A 24,161-nucleotide genomic window follows, 5' to 3' on the forward strand; every position below is an offset into this window, starting at 1 on the left:
AAGAATCTGGAGACTATTGATCTCGGTTTTTCATTTTCTATTTCTTTCTTTCTTTCGTTTTTAAACTATACGTTCAACTGGATTCATGCTCGAATTTCTACAAAGTTGTATTTGTGTTCTGTTTACATTGTTCATACGAATATGTTATAGGAGGCTGCATTCTATACAAGCTTCGCTTTTTAGCAGCTTCCCCGTTTCCGACCTAATAAATGGTTATCTTGATTATTATACATATAAAGTTTCCTTGTTTTATTGATTACAATTATATCAAGATGAATGTAACAAAACTTATTGTAAAATGATTGTTGGAAATGAAAAATAAATTAAATGAAATTAAATTAAATATTCGCGCGAGCTGAAAGTTTTTGATATTCAGACCTAAAAAGGGACATTATAAGCAATTTTTTAAATCATGACCTGAAGAGGGACATTCTTAGGCTTATTTATAGGAATTTATTAAGACCATACGTATTTCTCAAACCTAAACGATGAGAGAGCGCAAAATGTTGATATTCAGACCAGAAAAAAGAGGACAAAGAATAGCAAACATATCTCAATCCACTAATGCGAACGTAAGCACTGACTGAAAATGTTTTATATTCAGCTAGACCTTAAAAAGGGCAATCACTGTAAGTATAGTCATGAAACTGAAAGAAGCATATAGGCCTTATGTCACTACATGAAATTATAAAAGCTCAAATTGCGAGGAAATATATTTGGTGTATATACTGACTTGAAAACGGGATGTTTTAGTATCCTCCCCCCATTTAAAGGGGATGTTCACCCTGAAGAAAAGCCTTGTTGTAAAAAAAAAACAGAAAAAAATTGGTGAAGGTTTGACGAAAATCCATTAAAGATCAAGAAATTTATTATAATTTCAAGTTTTGGATTTGTGACGTCATAAACGAGCAGCTGCCCCATATATTATTATGTATTATAAAATGCATAAATTTCAAATTTTTGATGGTTCGTGCATGATGACTTATTTTTTTCTCTTTAGGAACGGGTGTGAAGTTGGGTACGTAAACCCATTTTCAATTTTCTGAAAAAAATGACATTTCATTTATTTTTTTGTCATTCGATATGTAGGAAAGATGCTCGCATATGACGTCACAAATCAAATAATTAAAATTCTAATAACTTTTTTTACTCTTTGTTGGATTTTTCTCAAACCTTCAGCAATATTTTTTATCATTTTTTTTGCTAAAATTACAATAACTTTTCGTCAGGGTGAACTTCCCCTTTAATCCAATTGAACAGGATTATTTATCTCATTAGCAGACAATGCGAACACCAGGGGGGCGTTTCATCAACATTTTCGTCCGACAAGTTGTCAGATCTGACAACTTTCCTTGATAATGATTGGCTGAGAGTCACTGTTACCATAGTAACTGTCGGATAAAACAGTACTTGTCGGATAAAACGTCCGACAAGTCCTTTCATGAAACGCCCCCCTGGACACATTAAGCAAATTGTGTTTCATAAAGTTATGAAAAAATATTTCTTATGTAATATAATGAAATATAATATAATGAAATATAATATAATGTCATATGATATAATATAATACAATGTGATGTATTGTAATGTAATATAATATAACATAACATAACATAACATAACATAACATAACATAACATAACATAACATAACATAATATAATATAATATAATATAATATAATATAATATAATATAATATAATATAATATAATATAATATAATATAATATAATATAATATAATATAATATAATATAATATAATATAATATAATATAATATAATATAATACAATATAATATAATATAATGTAATATAATATAATATAATATGATATAATATAATATAATACAATATAATGTAATTTCTTCTTCTTCTTTCCCCAATTATGAATATTCGTTTCCCTTTCTTTCTCCCTCTTTTCCTTTTTTTTGCCAGCCGATGGGGGGGGGGGGGGGGCACGTGCCCACTGTGCCCCCGCCCCCTCCCCCCCGTAGTACTCCACTGATGGCAGACTTCATTTATATGTCTCTATGCGACTATGGGTAGGGGTGTGTCTTTTCAGGACAGCTACAGGGCCAGGATTGATTAGGGACACCGACTTTGCTCTGCATAATGGTACCCATAGAGGTACCCTGACAACAGTGTAATTTAAAATTGGCAATGTTATAACTATTTGTACCGATTCTGTCTCTTAACAGAAAAATATAGCATTTTTAGAAAAAGATTGATTCGTATGAATTATTATATTAATTTTATCATAAGTAATTATTTCAGATCTTCAATTCCAGTTAAATTTCATGAATATTATTTTTTTTATTTCCGATTTAAAGTACTAAACTGCAAAAAGACTGGTGCAAAGTCATGAATTACAAATATTTTAGAGAAATAGACTGGTGCGAAATGGCGTCCCTTCTTCCAAAAGACGGTGTCCTTCTTGACCTTACTGGCCAAGCTCCTCCACCTTCAAAGAATTTTCACGAATTCAAGATAACCACAACTGAAGTAAGATTCATGATATTAAATATCTTATATATAAATACGTAGTTTGCGTAGAAAATGATTGTAAATGGGAGCTACACGTTTAACAGTATTATTCAGTCCCATATTATTGAGTTCAATGTGTGTTATTTAGCCAGTCGACGGTCGGTTACCTCAAGTCAAGCGATGTTCGTGCAGGCTCCACTCCACTTCACTACCGCTACACTACGCTCCACCTACCCGAAACTCGAGACTAAAAACTTGCTCTGATACTCCAAGTGACAAAGGTGGGATTTTATGGGGGGAAAATATAAAATTCATGCAACATCATGATCTTTAAATAAAACTAGGCCTACTAGTAGGATGGGGGGTCGGGTGTCCGGACACTTTATATTTTTGAAGCCTTCTTTTTATTTTGTCTTTGGATTAGGCCTAGGCCTACACTAAAAATATGAATTCAATAGTTGTAATCATCTTCTATTTTGTTCTCTATAATATTTCCTAACATTTTGTACTAAACATTTATGAAACTTCGCTTGTAAATTTTTCCAAATGACTTTCTAAAGCTGATCGTCCGGACACACAACCTGTCCGGACACACAACAACTGAGTAAAAAAAGTAATATTAATAATATTCCACTTGTTCACTGCAACCACCCTGCCTGTGGGGAATCTACAGGTTGGACTATGGGCTATGGCATGCCAATGCTGTACAGAGCACACACTTTAAAAAATGATTAAAATATCACTTTTGTGACCAAAATTACTAATTTCCATACAGACTACAGTTGCAATTTGTTTTTCATGAGTAACTTGGGAATAATTTTTGTATTCACTAGAGCGCTCAAAAACTTGAATTTTGGGCATATTTTTGTGTACGCCCTCTATTGGTGGAAAGTAATATGGCAAGAAAATTTTCATTTTTTAATCTCTATTTTTAATTAAGAAAAAAATAATTTAAAGAATCAAATTTACTTAAGGGACAAGTTGTATAAGGAATAGGTGTAATGGAAACTGTCAGTGTAAAAAATCAAGCATTTGTCCCAAAGAAAAAGAGAAAAAAAGCCAAACATTGTCAACCTTATTTTGCCACACATAGAGATGTAACTGAGAACAAGGTTATATCATAACCTTGTTCATTGAATGAGTGTAATATTCTTACTTTTCAGTTTCACATTGTTTCACTTTTCCATGCTTCTAAACTATGATCTATCAGTCTCAAAATTGGTGATTTAGAGCCAAAATGGAGTTCCTCACACATATAAATAATTTTACATGCGCATGCGTAAGGGTCTGAGCTCATGCATGCGCACCCAAGGGTTCATTACATGCCGCCGCGCACAGAAAATTTAAGCCATAGAAGTCGTGTGTTGTGGACCCAAGAAGTGAGATCCCAGCACGCGCGACCCACTAGTTAGAAATCCACTGCCAAACGCGGTTCGTGGTGCGAGGTTAGTATACTAATACTAACCTCGCAATACATGTGAGTGGTGCATGCGATGTTTTGAAATCGGCAACAAATTATTTTACATTTAAATTTGAAAATTTGCATTTATATTCTTTTCTTTTCTCCCTTTCTTTATATCTTTTTCTCATTCTTTTTTTGCTATTTTTTCTGTAGGTCTACATTTCATCTTTTATTTGTCAAAATTGTGATTTTCTTCTTTTTTTTTTCTTTTAATTTCCTTTCTATCATTTTCTTTTTATCTATTAAAATGTTGTTTTTGTTGTTGATTGTGCTTCAACAAACTTGTGTCCTCTGCATCACTCCTTTATTATCTTTTTTTTCGTAGTAAAAGCTCATTTGCAGGCTCAAAGACAAGCCTGAACACCTAAGTCATAAGACTGCATTTCATCCAGGGCTCCACTCTAACCCTTTTTTTTCTACTGGTCCAACCTGTTCAAGTCAGTTCAGTAGATACCCAGTTTTTCCATTTTTTCCTGGTTCAAACCTAAAATTTACTGGTCACCCCCCAAAAAAAGAAAAACATGAAAAAGACTTGTTTATTTTGCTGTCTTTTATTGCTTTTATTGCCCCCCCCAAAAAAAATGTACTAACAAACAGTACACACATACACACACAACACAACGCAATTCATGAGAACCATTTCTCAATTTTGGAAAGCCATTTTTTAAGATACTAAAGAGGAGAAAATATCATTTATATTAGTTTGATATGTTTTTTACTGGTCATGTCAGACCAGTAAATCTGGCTATTTCTGAAAAGCTACTGGCCCGACAGCAATTTTTACTGGTCTGGGACCGTCGGACCAGTGCCAGTGTCACGCGCTGATTATTTTCATCCATTCATTACACTCTATGTTGAGAGACTTGATCCAACTTTATTTCTATCTCTAATCGTTTACGGCTCCTGTGGGGTGTCTTTAAATGACAGGCCTTATAATTGTTTCCCCATCCTGTTTATCTTGATAATTTCTGATTTATTTCTCACATTGCTCTCCCTGATGTTCAGGTGATATGGAGAACATGGGTGATTACACTGAGGAATGATGCTAAGAGGCTTAGTCCAGGTGAAAATATCGAACCATTGGAAGACTTCCAGCATGATGAAAGAATGCAGTGTAAGTGTAGAATCTCTGTATGCTAATGAATGATATATTATGTTTTGGATTTAGTATGAAATTTATATTTTGTTTCGATTTAGTATAATTCATCTAATTTTATACAAAGTGATAAACTCTTTATCACATGTCTCTATACTGATATATTTCTGTGGTAAATTTATTTGAATTTGCTGTGTGATGTCACTATTAAAAATTTTCTTTTGTATATTGGTTTATAGTTGGATGGTGTATGACATTATGCTTGCATTTTTAAATGTATTTAAATCATAGTGGTGAAACTAAAACAGAATTTAAGGCAGGTATCAGGGTGTATCATTCTTTATTTTCTCAATTTGCTGAATCAGTGTTAAAATATTTCAAGGTTCTGTTTAGGTATTTCAATTTATACTTAATAATACATGTCATGCAATAAAGCCTGTTTTACTACACATATTCATGGTTTTGTTTATGTGTATATTATTGTAATAAGTTGTTGATTTTTATACTAAGTTTTAACTATAAAATGATTTAGTTCATGGAATTAAAAACTTTTTATTCAAAGCAACCAATCAAACCTATATTAGCTGCAAATTTATTTGAATGTGTAAAACAGACAATGCTAGCCTCATGATGTGTGTTTCTTTTCTTCGATTTAGTTACCATAACTAATTAAATTTAGTAGTATATTTAAATTTCTTCTGAATATTTATGACATTGATATTATTGTGTGTGATAAGGAGTTACTCATATTTAATTTGTATTTGATTGATTTCAGTTGATGTTAGCAAAGTATTTGGCGAAGGTGTTTTGAACTACACAATGCTCCTTTCCAAGGGATGTTTTGATTATATCATGAGGGTTCCCAAACCTTTGATGCTCTACATGTGCTCATTCCTAGAGTTGGAAGATATTGCCAGACTGTCACAGACCTGCAAGAGTTTTTATGAGGTAATTCTCCTTTTCTTTCTTTCTTTCTTTCTTTCTTTCAGAAAAGAGCTATAAGCCTTTAACAGTAACATTTTTCCCATTCTCAATGTCTGCCTCTTTACCCACTCTCTCTTTAGCTCTGTAGTGCAGAGGCATTATGGGAGCAGATCTATGAGACGCATTGTGGTACAGCTGTCACAGATGAAATGAGGTCTTTGGCTGAGGAAATGGGATGGAAGAAGATGTTCTTCACTAATAAACTTCAACTCCAGGTAAGCTGCAATTTGGTCAATATGCTTTTAAACAATTTGGTCTAATGCAGTCTGGGTCCCTTTACATGAATCTTAGTGATAGATTATGGGGTGAATTTTACAATTGATCATATGCAATACCCAGTGCAATTAAGCATAGATATCAGTCACATGATCAATCGCTACTAAGCTGTACATGTTATGGTGCCCTTGATTTTACATTTTTCCATGTTCTATTTTGTTACATTGGCCATTGGTCAATTGACAGAAGGTCTGATGACCCCTTGAGCTACGTGTAATTATCACTTTGTATAATTGCTATTTGGTTTACATATTTATTTTTGAAATATTGTAAGTGAAAAGAAGTATGATTATTTTCTTTATTCTCATACTAATCACTTATTTTCTATCTTGGAGTGCTTAGAGACTTCCTTGTACTTTGTGCTACATAAAAAAAATTTAGTATAATAATAGAAGTAGTAGTAGTAATAATGATGATAATAATAATAATAATATAAATGATAATGATAATAATACTAATAATAATAGTGATAATAATAATCATGATAATAAAAAAATAATAATGATCATCATCGTCATCATCATTAATATTATACCATACGCAGGTCAAACTAAGAAGACATCAACAAAGGATCCAATCTCCAGATAGTGGCACCAGAGCATTCCTGACAGAAGATGATTAAAGTCGGATGGATAATGTAAAACAATGATGAAATAAAGTGTCCTTTCACGGTTAGAGTACAGTCATGAGACCATGAAATCATCTGCTAACAGCCAGAAAGGTGTAGCTGAAAATTGCTTTGTAAAGAATAATCAATCTACACCTTTCTGACTGTCAGCAGATCAAAGTGTTAACTGTTTTTTGGGGGTTAGGGTTTGGAAGTGTCATTACTATTTTACTGCGTGTGAATGATGTTTTTGCTGCACAGAATATCAGATATGAGAAGAAAGATTGTTTGGACTCATTATTGCCAATGCTGCCCTCTATAGTTGGATAATGAAAAAGTGGGATAACACACATTGAGGACACTTGCTGTGGCTGTGCTTGAAGTGCTCATAATTGCTCCAAGATGCAATAAAGCATTCAGAAGTGCATTTAAAGGACAAGTCCACCCCTAGAAAGTTGATTTGAATAAAAGAGAAAAATCCAACAAACATTCATTAAAATCCGATGTAAAATAAGAAAGTTACGACATTTTAAAGTTTCGCTTAATTTCACAACACAGTTATATGGTTGGTATGCAAATGAGGGAACTGATGACATCACTCACTATTTCTTTTGTACTTTATTATATGAAAAATGAAATATTCTTATTTTCTCCTTTGTCCTGTGAAACAAAGTTTTATTTCTCCCTGAACTTGTGGAATAACCATTGATTAACATTTTATGGTTTAGTCAAGTTGGTCCTTAATGTCATATCTGTAAAAATAGAAATATTGTATAATTCAAACAATAAAAAACAAAAGAAATAGTGAGTGATGGACATCATTGACTCTCTCATTTGCATGTCTCTGAGTTGTGCATACAACTGTTTTGTGAAAAATAGCGAAACTTTGAAATATCTTATCTTATTTTACATCCGATTTTGATGAAATTTTCAGCATTATGCTTGTCTGATTTTTCTCTATTGATTCACATCAACATTTTTCTGAGGTGGACTTGACCTTTGATGAAGAGTTTGTCAGTGATTTTCACCGACTAATTTGTTCTCAGCCAATCAGAATCAAGGATTTTGGTTGCTTATAATGAATAGTCGGTGAAAATTCTGACTTCTTGTTTCATGAAATGTTCCCCTGATGTTTTACAGCTGAATGAAGGTTGGATGTAAAATTGGTTAATGGGATTTGATTATATAGAATGTCTTGAAATAGACTAGACTTTTTCTGCTTGTGATCTGTTAAAGAGGAAATGGTTTCAGTGTAAGGTCATGAACAGGAATATTTACCAGGGCCCCGTCTGACAAAGAGTTGAGATCGATCTAATCAATTGCAACTATGGAAAGCCAGCAAAAACAACATCTAAAATGCATGTTTGTTTAAAAGAATAGATATATATTCATAAATTCATTGATTTCTTGACAATTTGGTGTGTTCTACTTTGTTTACAAAGGACATTTTGCAAATTTCTTGTAAAAAGAATTATGACATTGATGTATTTACATAGAGTTACGATTGATTGGATCAATTGTAACTCTTTGTAAGACAGGGCCCTGATGTTGAATATAGTTGAGTGGTATTAGGATGAAGTTTTTCAATTGATTTTTCAAAATGGTTTTCATGGGCATAGGCAACAGTTCACAAATGTTGCCAAAGATGAAAAATCGCAGTATGGAATAGTTTGGCAGGGATTTAGAAGTATGAATTTCTTGTTAACATTTCAAGTAATGATGCACCAGAACCGCCATGTTTGGAGAAGCTTTGGATCCTACATTGTAATACACGCTAATGCTGAATTTGTCATTTGCATCCATTGCCATTTGTTCTTGATGAAAAAAAACGGTCTTATCAGATTTGTGGCCTTTTATGTATATAGAGATTTTATGCTGTAAAACCAGGCAGAATAAACAAACTAAGAAAAATATGTAATTTGATGATAGACAATTTAATAGATTTAACTTTATGCTGAAATAATCCATCCACTAGTGTAACTTGTCAGATTTAATCAATTTTCTATAGAAAAAGTTGAATAGTGTTTGTGGCAAGCATTCCTTATTTCTATATTGAATTACATTCCTTTATTATAAAATCAAAGTCAATTGTGTTCAATATATTCAAGGATTTAGTCAAATTTAGCAAGGTAGTAAATTTCATCTATCGAAGCTGTATGCCTTGAAGAGACTAGACTGGTTATGCTGAATTGCTGGTGTTTCCATGTATTCATGGATATTCAACAGTTCGAAAATAAACAGATGTATAATAAATGTGATCAAATATAATTTTCCACATATCAATAAATATGCATCCATATAGATAATGTACTGTATATATCTTGTAAATTTATGAGATTTATTCTTGTTAAAACAATGCAGTGTTTTATTGTAAATTTGCTTGTTACAGTTCATTCCTTTGTTTATGAAACAATTTGAATAAATATTTTATTGTCTTGAAATATCTGACCATTGAGATTTGTTTTCTTTGAAAAGCAGATTATGCAAAAGTTGATATTGATATGCCATCTTTCTCTTATTCACAAATGCTGAAATTTAATGCTTAAGTCCCTAGTATTTTGTTTTCTAAAATGCAAGTTTCATTTTCTTTGGCGTTATAGTATTAAAAAATAAATATGATAAAGCTTACTCACTGCAGTTTACAATGCAAGCAACACTGTGAATAGGTTTGATGGGCAGATTTTCCATGTATGCACTTTTGGGCCTGAAATTTGTGTTTTTCAATTAATTCTATGTTTTCAAATTGCTTTATTGACTTTTTCATATTCTGAAAACTGGAAATTTTCATCAACATTTGTCCCTGACCCAAAATCCACAATCACATTACAATTACATTTCGAAACGATTCTGTATTTTTCATATATATCTTGTAATGTCACTTAAAAAGCTGCACACAAAATTTTTTTAAACATCTTGTTGAATCCACCCTTCTCATGCATAAGCTACTCATAAAATGAAAGAATTTTACAGAACCGATCAAACATGTTTTACTTAAATTTTTTCTTGCAATGTTAAAAATGGCTTGGTTCTGATGACTGCAGTGAATTTTCAAGCATGTATACCAACATAGCTCATACCCACTTACAATGGTAACGGAACATCATCCACTCTCAAAAAAAAAATGAAGGCCCCATAACATATAGCTTGGCATTTGTTTTTAAGGCTGATTTTTTTTAAGGAGTGATCACACAAAGTTATCAATGCAATCAATCGTAGAATCAGCCCTATGATTAATCACTAAGCTTTAAGTTATGGAGCCCAGAGTGTTCCGGGACCACAGCCCACTTATAAACTTTCAATGCACCTTAAACTTAAATGAGATGTCTTAAAAAAGAAATGAAAGTAACAAAAATGATTAATTTATCAATAAAAAATAATTGCGCTTTATTTTTTTTGTACGTCATATAAGTCACATTATATTATCAACCAAAATATTATCAATGAAATACATCTTGTTCTTCTTTACATTGATGATCTTAGGGGATTCTTAGCCATGCTAAGTCCTTTTTGGGAAGAATGCTATGCATCATACAAAATATTACGATATCCAATTTCAAAAGACAATACTTGAACATATAAATGCATATCAGTAAAACATTTTGATATTTGAGTTTATATCACTCTGAATCTCACTATTTGTAGCCATCCAACTTAGGACCTACGTGTACAATATGGTCAAGGTAAAATTCTCTATAATGAGCCCAAGTGGAAGTCTATGCTTAAGAAATTATGATTTAAACTTCTAAGGAAAATCTACCTGTAACTTCTGAATTGAAAATACAGGGCACTTGTAATCTACTTACTCTTAGCCAGCCAAGGGACAATTTGTTAATCATACAATTCAACCCGTCGTGCGGGGATTGACATGCATTAATAGTTTCAAATTTCCCTCAAAAGCAGGAGAAAATATTCCTTTAGTATTTATTTTGCGACCATTAAAAAAAAAACATTGAAAAAGAGAAGCACATTCATAATAATAATTTCCCAAGCAAACACAGAATGGCACATAAAGCTTTTCATCCTTAGCACTATTGGAATCCTAATAATCCTTTGAAATTATTGCTGCTGGTATTAATAAGTTTACTTCTCATTTTTCACTCTTCAAATTTGTCACAATTTTTAAGGCATTCCCATGAGTGTACCAAAAGCTTCAGTCTCCGTACATTCCTTGTTCCACTGAACTACGTTGACTCCACTCACCAATACAGAGAATGTTAGAAACTGTTAAACCTATCCCATGAGTGTGTCCCTTAACCCAAATCAAATCATGCAAAAACATGCATAAATTTGATTTTAGTGCATTCTCAGAAATCTCTTGTAATTCTCTGAGAAGTCACGAGTGAAACGATCTCGCACATGTTTCATGTTCAAGGGGAACGATTTTCCTTCCAACACTAGAAACGGTTTAAAAATGCATATTTGAAAATACTAATACATAGATCAATTGAAAAAAATACATAAAAGGAGAAAACCGATAAAAGTCTGGTCTTCTGGAATGAAAATCATTTGCATAACTAATTATAAAAAAGACGGGTGGATCAAGAGAATTCCAGAGTCACTGATTGCTGCTCATGTAACTAAGATTATACAAACAAATAACATGATGGCAACAATATACTGTTTACACTCACTAAAACTAATGCACAAAAGATCATTGTAAATGCACATAAAATTGAATAAAGTGAAAAGTTCAGACTATTTTGGTTTAGAAAATAAACTTGCTTAAAACCTTTAAACTAATCTGCAACGTGCAAACATCTTATTCATAATGTTGACTATAGCATGAACTGATATAACCTAGTAGTAGTAAAAAAATTTGCCTATGCTCTCTCTCTCTCACAAAGCCACTTCCTCTTTCTCTCTCTTTCACTCTTTACCTCTTTAAAAAAAAAATTAAAATGGTGAGTTGAATAATTTTCTTTATAGTGCCCAGTGATATTGTAAGTTAATGACACTTCATTATGTAATCTTCAACATTGATAAAATAAATCGCAATAAAAATACAAGTTTTATGAAAAAAAGCTCCAGTACACATTACTGGAGGTGTTCCAATCTATGGGCCATACTGATCTAAAGCCTTTCAGCTCTTTCTTCTACAAGTAACTCAAAACTAGATATTCTTACAGTATCCACTTGGCATACTAGCCGATGGTCTGATTCTCAGTGGGTCTCGTACCATTCTGGCTTGACGCACTTGGTCCACTATCAATTTAGTCTAATAATTTTTTGGTCCAACCACCATTTGGTCTAACACTAACTTGGTCTAATTGTCTTAATCTAGTGCCCGAATGGTCTATTTTCTACTTCGTTTACTAATTATTTTGAAGTTTGTCAAATGAAAAATTGGTTCATATACCATATATATCATATGATATGGGTATAGTCTAAAGTCAAAATATAAGAAAATGGTAAATGGCAATTAGACCAAATGGTAAGTGGACCAACTAGTATTAGACCATGTGGGATGAGACCAAAAGGAATGCAGACAGAGTGATAGGAGACCAAGTGGCAATTTACCTTAATATAATACTATTACAAAAATACCAAACCAAGATCCATTTGTTCCTTGATTGGACATTGTTCTTCAAAGTACCTTTTTTGAAATGGGAAAAACAACTTCTGTAGTGACAATAGCACCAGTGGGTCTGTTGCAGAAAGAGTTGCATTTGAAAGCAACTAAAAATCAATTGCAAATCCCCAAGTACGCACATCAGATTGGTTGAAAATCAAGTTGCGTTGGATTTTTAAGCTGCATTTTGATAACAACTCCTCATGCAACCAGACAACTCATAGTACACACTGGATTGGAGGGACAACCACGGATAACAAACAATAGCTTGACTCTACTATCTTTCCTGTCTTCAAAGTGCTCTGAGGCCACTGTCGGGGCAGAGGTGCCAGCTGCCTTTGACATATGAACAATTCTTTCTATGTCACAACTCTCCAAAAACCCTTTGCTACATAGTTGTCAGTAACCAAAGACAGATGAACAGTTCTTTCTACTTCATATCTAACAAAAAGCCCTCTGCTATGTCGGTGTCAGCTTTTCATTGTACTTCATCTCCGCACCATCCTCGATCAGCTGCAACGCAATCCTGGCAATGTTTCTGGCATCGTCTATCCCTCTATGGGGCTGTCCTATGAAGGCCAGCCCAATACTGTCCAGCATGGCCCTCAGCGGTAACCGTTTGGTCTTGTAGAGGTTGGCAAAGACCTTGCTGATATTCACCCATTCCTTGGCATACTGGGGGTAGGTGATCTCACTGACCAGACACTGCAGCTTCAGGTACAGGTCCATGTCCAAAGAACTGTAAAGGAATACAGGACTTAAAAATATAGTGGACCAGCAAGTTCACTCAATTAGATTTGGTATGTATGACCCTAAATAGGGATTGACAAATATGTTAGTTACAGCATTAACACCTCAGGTCAGGTGTGATGTAAGAAAATATTTGCAACTAATAGTAGCCAATTTCTGATCCAATTTGATAGATCAATTTAAGCTGTAGCAAATCAAGTTGTTGACATTCCTTGTTGAAAGAAGCAGATGAGTAATGAATTGCAAATTTGCAATTAATTGTGCAAGACATACAGTAATTATTTGTACGCTATCAACACCGTAATTGTAAAAAGAGAAGATGAACTAAGCTGTAAATCAAGAAATCCTATCCTGGTTATCATAAAATCTAATGAATCGTATAGGAAAGAGAAGATATTGTTTTTTTTTCACCCAGTTCCACATTGCAGGGAATAATTTTGCTTTACAAATTTGAATAGCATTTTTGGCCATAAAAGAAAAGCTCTGAACTAAGTAATGTACAGTCCTATGTAGAAATATGCTATACCAAGACTTTATGCATAGCAGTCTTTTAATAATGTGGAGCGAATTACGATGCGATACCAGAAAAATTATTCCCTGCACTATGATCTGTCATGCATGAATGATTATCAATGTTATGAATTCTAGATTTTTCCAGCACATGTAATTTTCTCCTTTTATACTGGTAATGGATTGTGCACAAATATTTTTTTTTTCATTGTAAGATTGGTTTGGGGACCCCCAATATATTTGCAACTGATTGCAAGATTCTTACGATGCCCCACATTACCTGAACATACAACTACGTGTAAGCTTTGGCACCAGAATACTGCCATGATTTGTTATTGTCCTAAAAATTCACAAGACATGTCAAACTGTTTCATAAGGGGGCATATCTATCAATTCTATATTAAAGCACAGGGCATACTGAAGAAGATTTGCTGTATGATTAAGCTTTATGGTGGACAGTTCCCAATTTAAAATACATTGTTATTACAATGTCAATGGGGTATGATACTGACCAGTCTGTGGCTATTGCAAATGAGTGTTTACTTCCAAGGCCCTTCTGTTTCATCCATCGCTCAGCTTTTTCCAAAACGACAGGAAATGTATCGGCTTTGTCAACCATTTTCTGGGAAAGTGAAAATGCTTTCAGAATTAATCAAGCAGTATATACTTAAACAGTATATCAGTCATATTGAATAATATGATTGGAAATTCATTTATTCACTACACATATTTTTTCTTCATTAATTTAGGAATACCTGAAATATCTGTACATCACACAGAGTGAATTAAGAGACAGTGTTAATAAGAACACAATGTTGAGGAAAATGAACATTTGTTTCATGTCACTATATCAAGAACAAATCTGGGCAATTCCATGAAATAATCGATGTATTTGTACGTATGACCCAAATTTTTCCCCATTCTTCACTTAAGGAGGTGCTCAGGCCATGATAACTACTATTCATTTGAATTGAAAAACAGAGAGAAATCATTTCAAAGAATGCCCCCACTTATAAGGGGGGTCAGACAAACATAGAAATGCCCTTCTTGAAGAATAAAATTATGGAAATGAAAAAGACACTTCGTGATTGAAATATACAGGAAAAAAAAGAAGGAAAAATGGTGCATATCGTGGCAATATTTAAGTGTCAATCCAGAAAAAGAAGAGTATGACAACATTCATTATCAAAACTTGCTTATATACCTGTGAGATGTTTGTGAGTTGTGAACAGAACTTGGAGAGCTGAGGGTTGACAACAGGCTTACAAAATGCATCAAATGTGTCTTCCTGTGAAAAAAAAAGAAAGAAAAATAAACGTGAAGAACAGGGGGTATATAATGTGCACTTTTGTCAGAGCATGTCACTGCAAAATTTTAAAACTCCTTTTCTGTAACTAATTAAAATCAATTTTTCTAAACACTTGCATTTAAGTCATCTATTCCAAATCTCATGATGAAGATTTGTTAGAGAGCTCCAGTATCCACTTCATGTGGGAGCTCAGGGCACTCAAATAAAACTGGAGAAATAGAACGAGGGTATCATATCAATAAGTCATACGATGGTGACCTACCACAAATTATTACTAATACTACTCACAATTTGTAACGTCTTTGTGTTGAGCAGAACAATGGGGAACTCAATAATCTCATGAACGTAATCTACTGGGTTGATCTCCAGACACGTCGCTTCTACATCAATCACACATAGGTAGTCAAACCTGATTGGTACATCAGTAGACAGACCTGCCACCTTCAGGGACTCCTTGGAATAGTGGTGCTTCAGACGACGTTTCAGGACATCTGCACTGCCTCTGCACAGAGGAGAATTAGGAAGGCAGATACAGATTACACCTGTATACATCATTTTTACTGCTACTTAATTGCTAGTCACCATGAAAACATCACAATGTTTTGCATTCTTGTTAATGAGAATGCAGACTATTGTGATATTTTCATTAGTCATCAAACTGGTGGAGGTGAATTGAAAAGTCAATTCCAATGTTACTTTCAGAAAATCTTCAAGGACTATTCAGAATACTCTGGTGCTTTAATTTGTGTTTTAGGACATCTACACTACCTCTGCATAGAGGAGAAATGGAAAAGCAAACATTACATGTAAAATCAAAGTTTGACTGCTAGACATGTAATGCAAGACAAATATGATAATTTCAATGTTATTCAATATTCATCAAAAAATTGATGGAGGTGTATTGAAAATCCGTTATAAACAAACTATCATACGTGCACATTTATTTGAAATCTAAAAAATCTTCAAGAATTATGACCAGTGATTTAGGTGATGTAATATCGGGAAAAAAATATTTTTAGTTCTTTTGTGCCCAACATCTAGACAAGTCTAGACATACATATTTGGCTATAACTAAGCACATCAAATTTAACCCAAATTTACCTTGATTTACAGGTGGGTATAAAGTAAAACAAAGTTATAAGCCCCTCTGCAACTTCATCAAAAGTTCCTTAATGTTTATATTATACAAATAAGAATGTTTATGAGTGCAATGGACAGAATACTTCATGAGGTGAAAGATGAAAAGATCCATTCAACGAGGCGTAGCCGAGTTGAATGGATCACTCATTTCATCATTCACCGAATGAAGTATTCTGTCCATTGCACGAATGAAGGAACATTCATTATTTGGTTTATATGACACTTAAAACTAGATTATTTTAATAGGAAATTTATTCGATGCAAAATATGATCATGCAGAGTGAGCTCGGACTGTTGATTGTCGCGTATGTCGTGTACAATGCCCGCGTGCAATGGACAAAATCATATGGATCCAAAATTGCACGATGAATGGATCCTAATTTGCACGGTCGATGACGTCATTGTAAAATGGTCCGAATGATCGATATCAAACAACCAATCAAATGCCAAGGATCTACCTAGGTGTCATATACAGTGCGTCCCAAAAAAAACTATACACTTTTGAAATGGCTGCCAAATAAAAAAATGTAGCACTTTGGGGAAAAAGACTTACATATATGGAAAGCCAATAAAGTCAACTTTCAAATGACACCAAAAAGTTGGAAAACTATTCATGCTTGAGCGAGCACTGCCCACTGAAACAAAGGGTATGAAAATTAGGGTGGGCTGGAATTAGCCTTCCAATTTATGTACGTTTTTGAGAGGCAAATCCTTTCGAACTTGCAAAGTTAAGGGCGATGTGATAAATTAATGATCAACCATGACCAGTTTTTGTTGCTTAAGCAAATTTTATAAATTATTAAATTGAACTTTAATGCATGAGTGAACACAAATTACACTTTTTGGTCAGCATTTCACCTTAATCATTTGGATCTCTTTTTGGGCAGCATTTCAAATTTATCATGTGGATCTCAGCGATGTGTTCATGGGAGTCGGGAGAATAGGGGGTGAGATAGGACTTAAGTGAGAGAAGTAGGTTGATGAAATAAGGGTCAACAGAACATTCAGCCCCCGCCCCTCCCTCTTTCCCGCCCTCTCCTCCTGTTGAGAGATTGATGGCTATTGTCATGTACGCGTAAAGTCCAGAGCAGAATGTTGATTTAATGATTAATTCTGAATTGGGACATCAACTTTTTCCTATCAATCATTTAATCAACAATTTATCAGTAAATCAACTTATTCAATGTGCAATGTGATCAATCAAACATTAAGTTTTTTTCAATTAATTATTTCATTAATCATCATAATCATTAAATTTCTTGGTAATCATTGAAAAAAAACTGACCATCAGCCACCGGTCACTTGGCAGTTAAGTTTTGAATAGGCTACAATGCAGGAAGTGAGGCAGAGAGGGGGGGGGGGGCTGGGAAATGGAGGTGGAGAGGGGAGGGTACATATGACTTTTAATTTGTAAAAGGAAAAAAAGGAAGAGGAATGCCCTTTTAACCAAGTCTTAGCACATCTCGCCCTCTTGCTTGTAACGGGTACCATCACATTACTCTGACTCTCATGCACGAAGACACTTCTGAGGTTCACAAGATGAATATGCTACAATAAAATTACAATTCCTGTTCACTCATGCATTAAATTTCAATTTAGTAACTCATGAAATTTGCCTAAGAAACCAAAACTTATCTCACTCACTTATTTAGCTTAACAAGTTCCAAAGGACTAACCACTCAAAAAAACTGTAAGGCTAATTCCTGCCCAGCCTAGCTCATGAGCTGAGCTTAGTCTCTCAGGAGGAGAGAAGCGGGGGGTTGAGATTGAGAGAGGGGTTGCTAAATGTTCTGTTGACCTTTATCCCATCAACGTACTTCACCTACCTAAGTCATATTACCCCCTCTTCTGACTATCGTGAACACATTGTTGAGATCCACATGATAAGACAAAAATGCTGCACCCAATTCATGATCACTCATGCATTAAATTTCAATTTAATAACGCATTAAATTTTCACAAACAACAAACTGATCACAACTGATCTTTAATTCACCAAATAACCATCAACTTTGCAAGTACCAAACAAAAAAACCTGAAAGAAATTGGAAGGCCAATTCCAGCCCACCCTAATTTTCATACCCTTTGTTTCAGTGGGCAGTGCTCGCTCAAGCATGAATAGTTTTCCAACTTTTTGGTGTCATTTGAAAGTTGACTTTATAGGCTTTCCATATCTATAAGTCTTTTCCCCCAAAGTGGTACATTTTTTATTTGGCAGCCATTTCAAAAGTGTATAGTTTTTTTTGGGACGCACTGTATAAACTATCATATTATTTGCATGCATAGAATAGCAGATTATGCCAGGTGCACCGATACCAATTGACAAACTTTCTCTAGATTATTAAACATATATACCTGAGTACTATAATTAAAATCATCCTGTTCAAATATTTCTTTTATTTTTTATTATTATTTATTTATTTTATATATATATATATATTTTTTTTTTGGGGGGGGAGTATAAGAAACCTGGACGCGTGCACGTGCTGCAATGTTTATTGGGCACTGATTTCCTTATTCAATAATGGTCATAGAGAGCTGATCAAATTGCTCAGAATTATAGAAATAATGCTGTTTGATACTCTGATTTTACATTTGAAACAGCCAGGGGAAAAAATAAATGAAAAAGAAGAGTAGGAGAGCAGCTTGCAAGTTCCATGACAATAAAGGTAATTGTTTGGGAATCTAGAATCTTTTGATGAATTGGCAGCCAAATTCAGGGGGGTGTTTTGCTTAAAGGGATGCTCCGTGCTGAAGATATTTATAGCTCAATAAATAGAGTAAATTCACAGAGCAAAATACTAAAAATTTGATCAAATTGGATAAAAGAAAACAAAGATTTGCATTATTCTGGTGAAACAGTTCTAAGCATGTCTTCATGAATATTCATGAGGTGTGCTGATGATGCCACATCCCCACTTGTTCTTTTATTACATTAAATCAGGTTTATTCAAAAAATTTCTACCAAGAACTAAAAGAATTGAATTTACAACAGATTAAGTGCATTAGTTATTTCTTGCTGCAACTTATTTCATCATAATGGAGACACATCATCCACACATTTATGAGAAAATTAAAAAAAAATTGATTTCATGTAATAACATAAGAAAAAGGAAAGTAGGGATGTGACATCATCAGCCCACCTAATTAATATTCATGAAGACATGCCGACATGTACAACTGTTTCACCTGAACAATGCAAATCTTTAAAATTCAATAACTTTGTTATTTGTTATCCGATTTTGATGAATTTTTCAGCATTTTGCTCTGTGAATTTTACTCTATTTATTCAGATATAAGTATCTTCAGCCCAGAGTATTTTTTATTTTCAAAATTTTATGTTTAAAATATAAAGTCTTACAATCTGTTCAGGCCAAGTTCTTGCAAAGTATTCTGAAGGTCAATCTTGGTCATTCTGTTGACACTTCCGTTTCTTAACGACATCTCTTTGTAGATGGGATGGCTGAAGTCTTTCAGTCGAGCTGGAGAAGAATCCTGCAATCATAAATAATAATTGAAGATGTTCTTATTATCAGAGCACTGGATTTATCTGTAAACTTATAGGAAAAGGTCTTTTCACCAGCACAGTATCAAAATAGATTAGTGATTTTAACATTTTAATCAATAAAAATTTCAGATAGATCAAGTAATATTATGATTGATCTTTTCAATGACTAGTTTATTTGGCCATGCTTTTAAACTTGCCCCATTTGTGTTAAATCATCAAAATCTAATTATAGTGCACCTACATGTATTGGTATTAAAATTAAGTTAAATGGTCATTAAAAAATCCATACAAAATCATAATTTTTCTGAAAGTTCTTGAGGATTCCGAAATTTATATACAAATTTAGAGAGCATGTTTAGGTTTTATTTCTTTGAAAAAAAAAGAAATGTAAGAAAAACCCACAAACTACCTTCCTTCCCTTTTCTTGGGGATGTTTTGGGTGGCCGACTGCCCCTTCCTTGCTATGCAGGTGTAAGTTTACTTTCCAAGGATAAACAATCCTCATTTTACAACCAAGTTTTGTTGGACCATGGCACTTGGTGCAAACAGTTGGTCCATTCACTAGACAGGCAGTAGAGGCGCACGGCCAATATTGGAGACTGTCTCCAATGTGGGAGATTATCTCCAATATCAGAGACTTTTGTAAAGAATTTGGGTATCCAATTTCAGAGACAGTCTCCAGTTTTGGAGTCCAATTTCCTTTGCTTACATTTGCTGCAAAAGGATAACCTTGGCGGCAAATAAAAATGTGATAAGCAGATTCCTCGTGAAAAATTACCCCTTTCCACCGTCTACTTTAAAAATTCACCGTCTACTTTTATTTTGATAAGGAATTTTGTTGTCAATCACACACAAAACAAATGGGCTTCTGACCTCAGGGAGACAAAATTTTGGGTGGAAAAAATCATACTTTTGTTGGTGTTGTTTCTTTTGTCCTTTTGCAAAGCAAGTCTCCAATGTGGGAGATTGTCTCCCCTATTGGAGAGAGTCTCCCCTATTGGCCGTGCGCCTCTACTGACAGGAATAGCCATCTTTTCTGGGGATTTATTTAACAATTTCTGACATTTTACTTTAGTTTGAGTGGAGCCAACATAGTTCAGCGGAACAACATAGACTGAAGCTTTTGGTCTATCCATTCACTTGCGTTTATTTTGTCAGTGGTGGAGACATTGACATTCACTTTGCATTTGTCATGTTTGTGCACACTGAGAATGGCTGCGTGGAGTGACTTATTTCATTTTTAAGCAATAAAAATCTATGACTATGATTAATTGATTATGAATATATTAATATCCCTGGATGATTCAGATTCACCTTTTTTGTCACCAACAATGACTCATTTTCCTTTCGTCTCTTGTTCTCCCTTCCTTCTTTAATCCGAGTCTTGTTTGACATTGTGTTTTGCACACCACATTCACAGTCCACATCATCATCATCAATATCCATATTTTCTTCTGGAAGAGGAGGATCATCAATGTGCATTTCGACGGTATCATCGTTGTCAGCGAGTCGAGTTCGTCTGTGCCTCACGTTGGCACTTTGTCTCTGTTGCGGTGTCGATGAACTTGGGGGAGTTTGTCTTAATTTTCGACCACGTCGATTCCTGCGACTGGGACTATGGCCCTTGTCAGGTGCTTGAACTTCCGCGGTGGACGGAGATGAATTCATGGCGAAGGATATCAAAATAAAACATGAAACGACTATGACGCTCCCTAAAATGAGCACATATTCCAAAACTATCATTATATCTGCAAATCCATCGAATATATGAATCGTAAATGGATTTTTCAATGTAGTAGACGCCTCCACCACGCCATTTTCGTCTGTTTTCGAATGGCGCGCCGATACCTTTATTGTTTTTGTTTTTGCTTCAGCAGAAGTTACTGACGATGTTTACACTGGGGTTTTACAAGTATTTGGCCCTAGCCCTGGGGCCGGTTTTTGTTTGTTTGTTTGTTTTAGTCATTGTGTTGCATTCCCACCTTGGAAAATAATTTAATAAAATAACAATTTTGTAATAGTAGGCCATATCTTGGAAAATAAAAATTCCATAAAATATTGAGGTGCAAATTTATAGGATTATTGAAAGTGAGAATAATTAAGACTATAGCATGATGGATAATATTTAAATATTGAGAACGAAGGTCAGTTCATGAAAAACAAAGAAAACTGGTAAAGAAGCTTAGATCAGGCAAAACAAATATACTCAACCATAACTAACAGAAACATATAGGGCCTAATATATACTGACAGGTGAATTACGGGATGAACTTTTGAAAATAGGCCTCTTATAGTTGTTTATAGTTTTATACAATCTATCCCTTTACCGGCTTTTTTGGTGGATTTCTCACTTGTACCTTAAATTGCAACCCCATTTTTCTTGATTTAAAACAATTAAATCCTTAATTTGATCTCCCAACATCCCATTCTTTCCCCATAGTTTCCCGCAATTTATCAATCATTTGATTTCCCTTCAGTATTCTGTCATTTTCCTCTTGGAATGTTTTTTTTTCAAAGTCATCATTCTATGATCCGCCTTGTGCAATTCTTATGTTGTTTTCTTCTTCCTCTTCCCGACGTCTTTTCTTGTTTTGCAATCGTTCTACAATGTAGGTCATCATGCCTATTTTTTCTTCAATCTTTATCATTCCTTTAATTGTTCGATTTATTTCTTTTTCCATTCTCCTCAGTTGTTTGACATAAAGTGTTTGGTTTTTTTTCTGTGCATCATTCCCTTCCCTGGATGTTATACATTTCATTTTAACATGTCAGTCTAACATTCCCTTTTTTAAATCATCTCTCCATCTATTTTACCCACTAATTAGGCCGATGTATTTTTAAAAAATTCCCTTCAGTAATTTCTATTCAAATTTCCTACGGTTTGCTAGATATCTGATCTCTCAATCACCTTTCCTTTGTTGATGTTGGTCTGTTTTTACTGATATTGCCTTGGACCACCCCTCGATCTCTCTCTTCCCTTTCCCCCCTCTTCTCTCTCCATTCTCTATTCCCATATTCTTTACCTTTCTCTCCTCGCATCATACCACCTTGTTCTCTTTTCCTACATTCTTCCCTCCCCCTCTCCACATTTCATTTCCTTCACTCTTCTTTTTCTTTATCTCTCCCACACCATCTCCTACTTTTTTTTCTCCCTCCCCACATTTAAGTCCCTTTTCACTCCCCTTCTCTTTCTTTCTCTCTCTCCCCAAACCATCTTTCCTTTCCCCTCCCTCCCTCCCTCACTTTCTCTTCACACATTCTCTTTCCTTTCCCTCTCTCCCCTTCTTCCCCCACTTTCTCTTCCTACATTCTCTTTCCTTTTCTCTCCCTTCCCTTCTCTGCTTTTCCCTCTCCATCTTCTGACATTTTATTTCCTCTCCCTTCCATTCCCCCTCTCTCTGCACACATTCTTTATTTTTCTCTCCCCTCCCTCCTCAAATCCTTCACTCAGTCTAACCTTCTTTCAACATCTTTTCTTTCTCTCCCCTCCCACTCTCTTTCTACATTATCTTTCCTTTTCTGTCTCCACTTCTTCCTCCTCTCCCCTGTTACTATTAAAAATCTAAACTGATAGTCGGCAAATAATTAGCATTAGTGAATGTAGTGGGGCTATCATATCCAGGTGACTTGGATGTAGCCATCTTTCAGAAGTGGAGCTGAGGAATGTTACAGCATCTGAATCTATTTTCTGCAGTAAAAAATGACCATTAGCTTCCTTATCTGAAATCACAAGGATATTATTTTACTTTTAAATTACACACTAGAAAAAACTAAATATAGAGAGATTCTAAAAATGAAATATCATGGCCTAATTCAGGCAAACGCTATTATGGTTAGGATAGTTCACAGTGCAATGCACTACAATGCAATATATTTTCATTTTGCACATATACCTCATGATAGTAATCATTGTGACTCTGATGTTGATCAAAACTTTTAAGCCTAATATTCATTTTTGACCAATCAGATACCGACATTTGGAATAAAAAACAAAACAGAAAACATATTATTCAGCAGAATATGCTCTAATTATATCATATAAACTTTATTGCAAAAGTAAAATAAAAACACAATGTATATTGCATATTATATTAGTTTGATATTCATAAAACACTAGCAATATTGCTATTTTTTCAACATACACTCTATTATTCAGGGGCCGTAGAACCAGGGGGGGGGGGGGGCCTTCAGCCCCCACTTTTTTTTACCAAACTGTGTACAAAAACATAAGAATGATCATCTGACTTTGATTTGTTGCACGGTCAGCCCCCATCCATACACTTTTAAAACCGCTCCACTGCCCCTGGTATTTCACTCAGACAAAGTTTATAAACAGACCACCATAAAAAATTCACTTCTTGACATGCTTAATCAAAGTGAAAAAAAACCCAATAAAACTTCTTTAGGCAAAATATATATTGTCATGTACATCAAAAGGAACAATGGCATACAAATAATAAACAAA

The 24,161-nt window shown here is 34.2% G+C and overlaps 2 protein-coding genes across 4 annotated transcripts; one reads left to right on the forward strand and one right to left on the reverse strand.

Annotated features, from left to right (window-relative positions):
- The first annotated feature begins 2,061 nt into the window (after positions 1-2,061).
- LOC129273633 (F-box only protein 36-like) lies at positions 2,062-9,987 on the forward strand. 2 transcript variants are annotated; one of them, XM_064107252.1, is made up of 6 exons: positions 2,062-2,144; positions 2,332-2,503; positions 4,953-5,061; positions 5,819-5,991; positions 6,108-6,242; positions 6,848-8,829. In XM_064107252.1, exons 2-6 carry the CDS (start codon positions 2,363-2,365, stop codon positions 6,923-6,925), a joined length of 636 nt encoding a protein of 211 aa, XP_063963322.1. In that variant the 5' UTR covers positions 2,062-2,144; positions 2,332-2,362; the 3' UTR covers positions 6,926-8,829. The 2 variants fall into 2 exon arrangements, 1 of the variants encoding a protein (XP_063963322.1); XR_010295208.1 differs by lacking the exon at positions 2,062-2,144 and having other exon boundaries at positions 2,365-2,503; positions 6,848-7,332; positions 7,897-9,987.
- Positions 9,988-10,265: 278 nt separating this feature from the next.
- LOC129273634 (3'-5' exoribonuclease 1-like) lies at positions 10,266-21,562 on the reverse strand. 2 transcript variants are annotated; one of them, XM_054910700.2, is made up of 6 exons: positions 21,011-21,562; positions 19,550-19,683; positions 15,337-15,550; positions 14,944-15,027; positions 14,252-14,361; positions 10,266-13,218 (listed from the first exon to the last, which is right to left on the reverse strand). In XM_054910700.2, the coding sequence occupies exons 1-6, from the start codon at positions 21,437-21,439 to the stop codon at positions 12,939-12,941; spliced, it is 1,251 nt and encodes a 416-aa protein (XP_054766675.2). In that variant the 5' UTR covers positions 21,440-21,562; the 3' UTR covers positions 10,266-12,938. The 2 variants fall into 2 exon arrangements, with proteins under 2 accessions (XP_054766675.2, XP_063963321.1); XM_064107251.1 differs by having other exon boundaries at positions 10,266-12,529; positions 14,248-14,361; positions 21,011-21,545.
- Between the last annotated feature and the right edge of the window lie 2,599 nt (positions 21,563-24,161).

This window comes from Lytechinus pictus, chromosome 12, assembly GCF_037042905.1.
Source record: "Lytechinus pictus isolate F3 Inbred chromosome 12, Lp3.0, whole genome shotgun sequence".
In the NCBI taxonomy this organism is placed as follows: domain Eukaryota; kingdom Metazoa; phylum Echinodermata; class Echinoidea; order Temnopleuroida; family Toxopneustidae; genus Lytechinus; species Lytechinus pictus.

Excerpts from the sequence above, each read along its gene's own strand:
- LOC129273634 (XM_054910700.2), bottom strand. The coding sequence starts at position 21,439 with ATGATAGTTTTGGAATATGTGCTCATTTTAGGGAGCGTCATAGTCGTT. Across the intron at positions 19,684-21,010 it reads CATTGTTGGTGACAAAAAAG|GATTCTTCTCCAGCTCGACT; the intron begins GTGAATCTGAAT and ends TTATGATTGCAG. Across the intron at positions 15,551-19,549 it reads GAACTTGGCCTGAACAGATT|AGGCAGTGCAGATGTCCTGA; the intron begins GTAAGACTTTAT and ends TCCTCTGTGCAG.
- LOC129273633 (XM_064107252.1), top strand. The coding sequence starts at position 2,363 with ATGAATTACAAATATTTTAGAGAAATAGACTGGTGCGAAATGGCGTCC. Across the intron at positions 2,504-4,952 it reads TCAAGATAACCACAACTGAA|GTGATATGGAGAACATGGGT; the intron begins GTAAGATTCATG and ends CCTGATGTTCAG. Across the intron at positions 5,992-6,107 it reads CCTGCAAGAGTTTTTATGAG|CTCTGTAGTGCAGAGGCATT; the intron begins GTAATTCTCCTT and ends CTCTCTCTTTAG.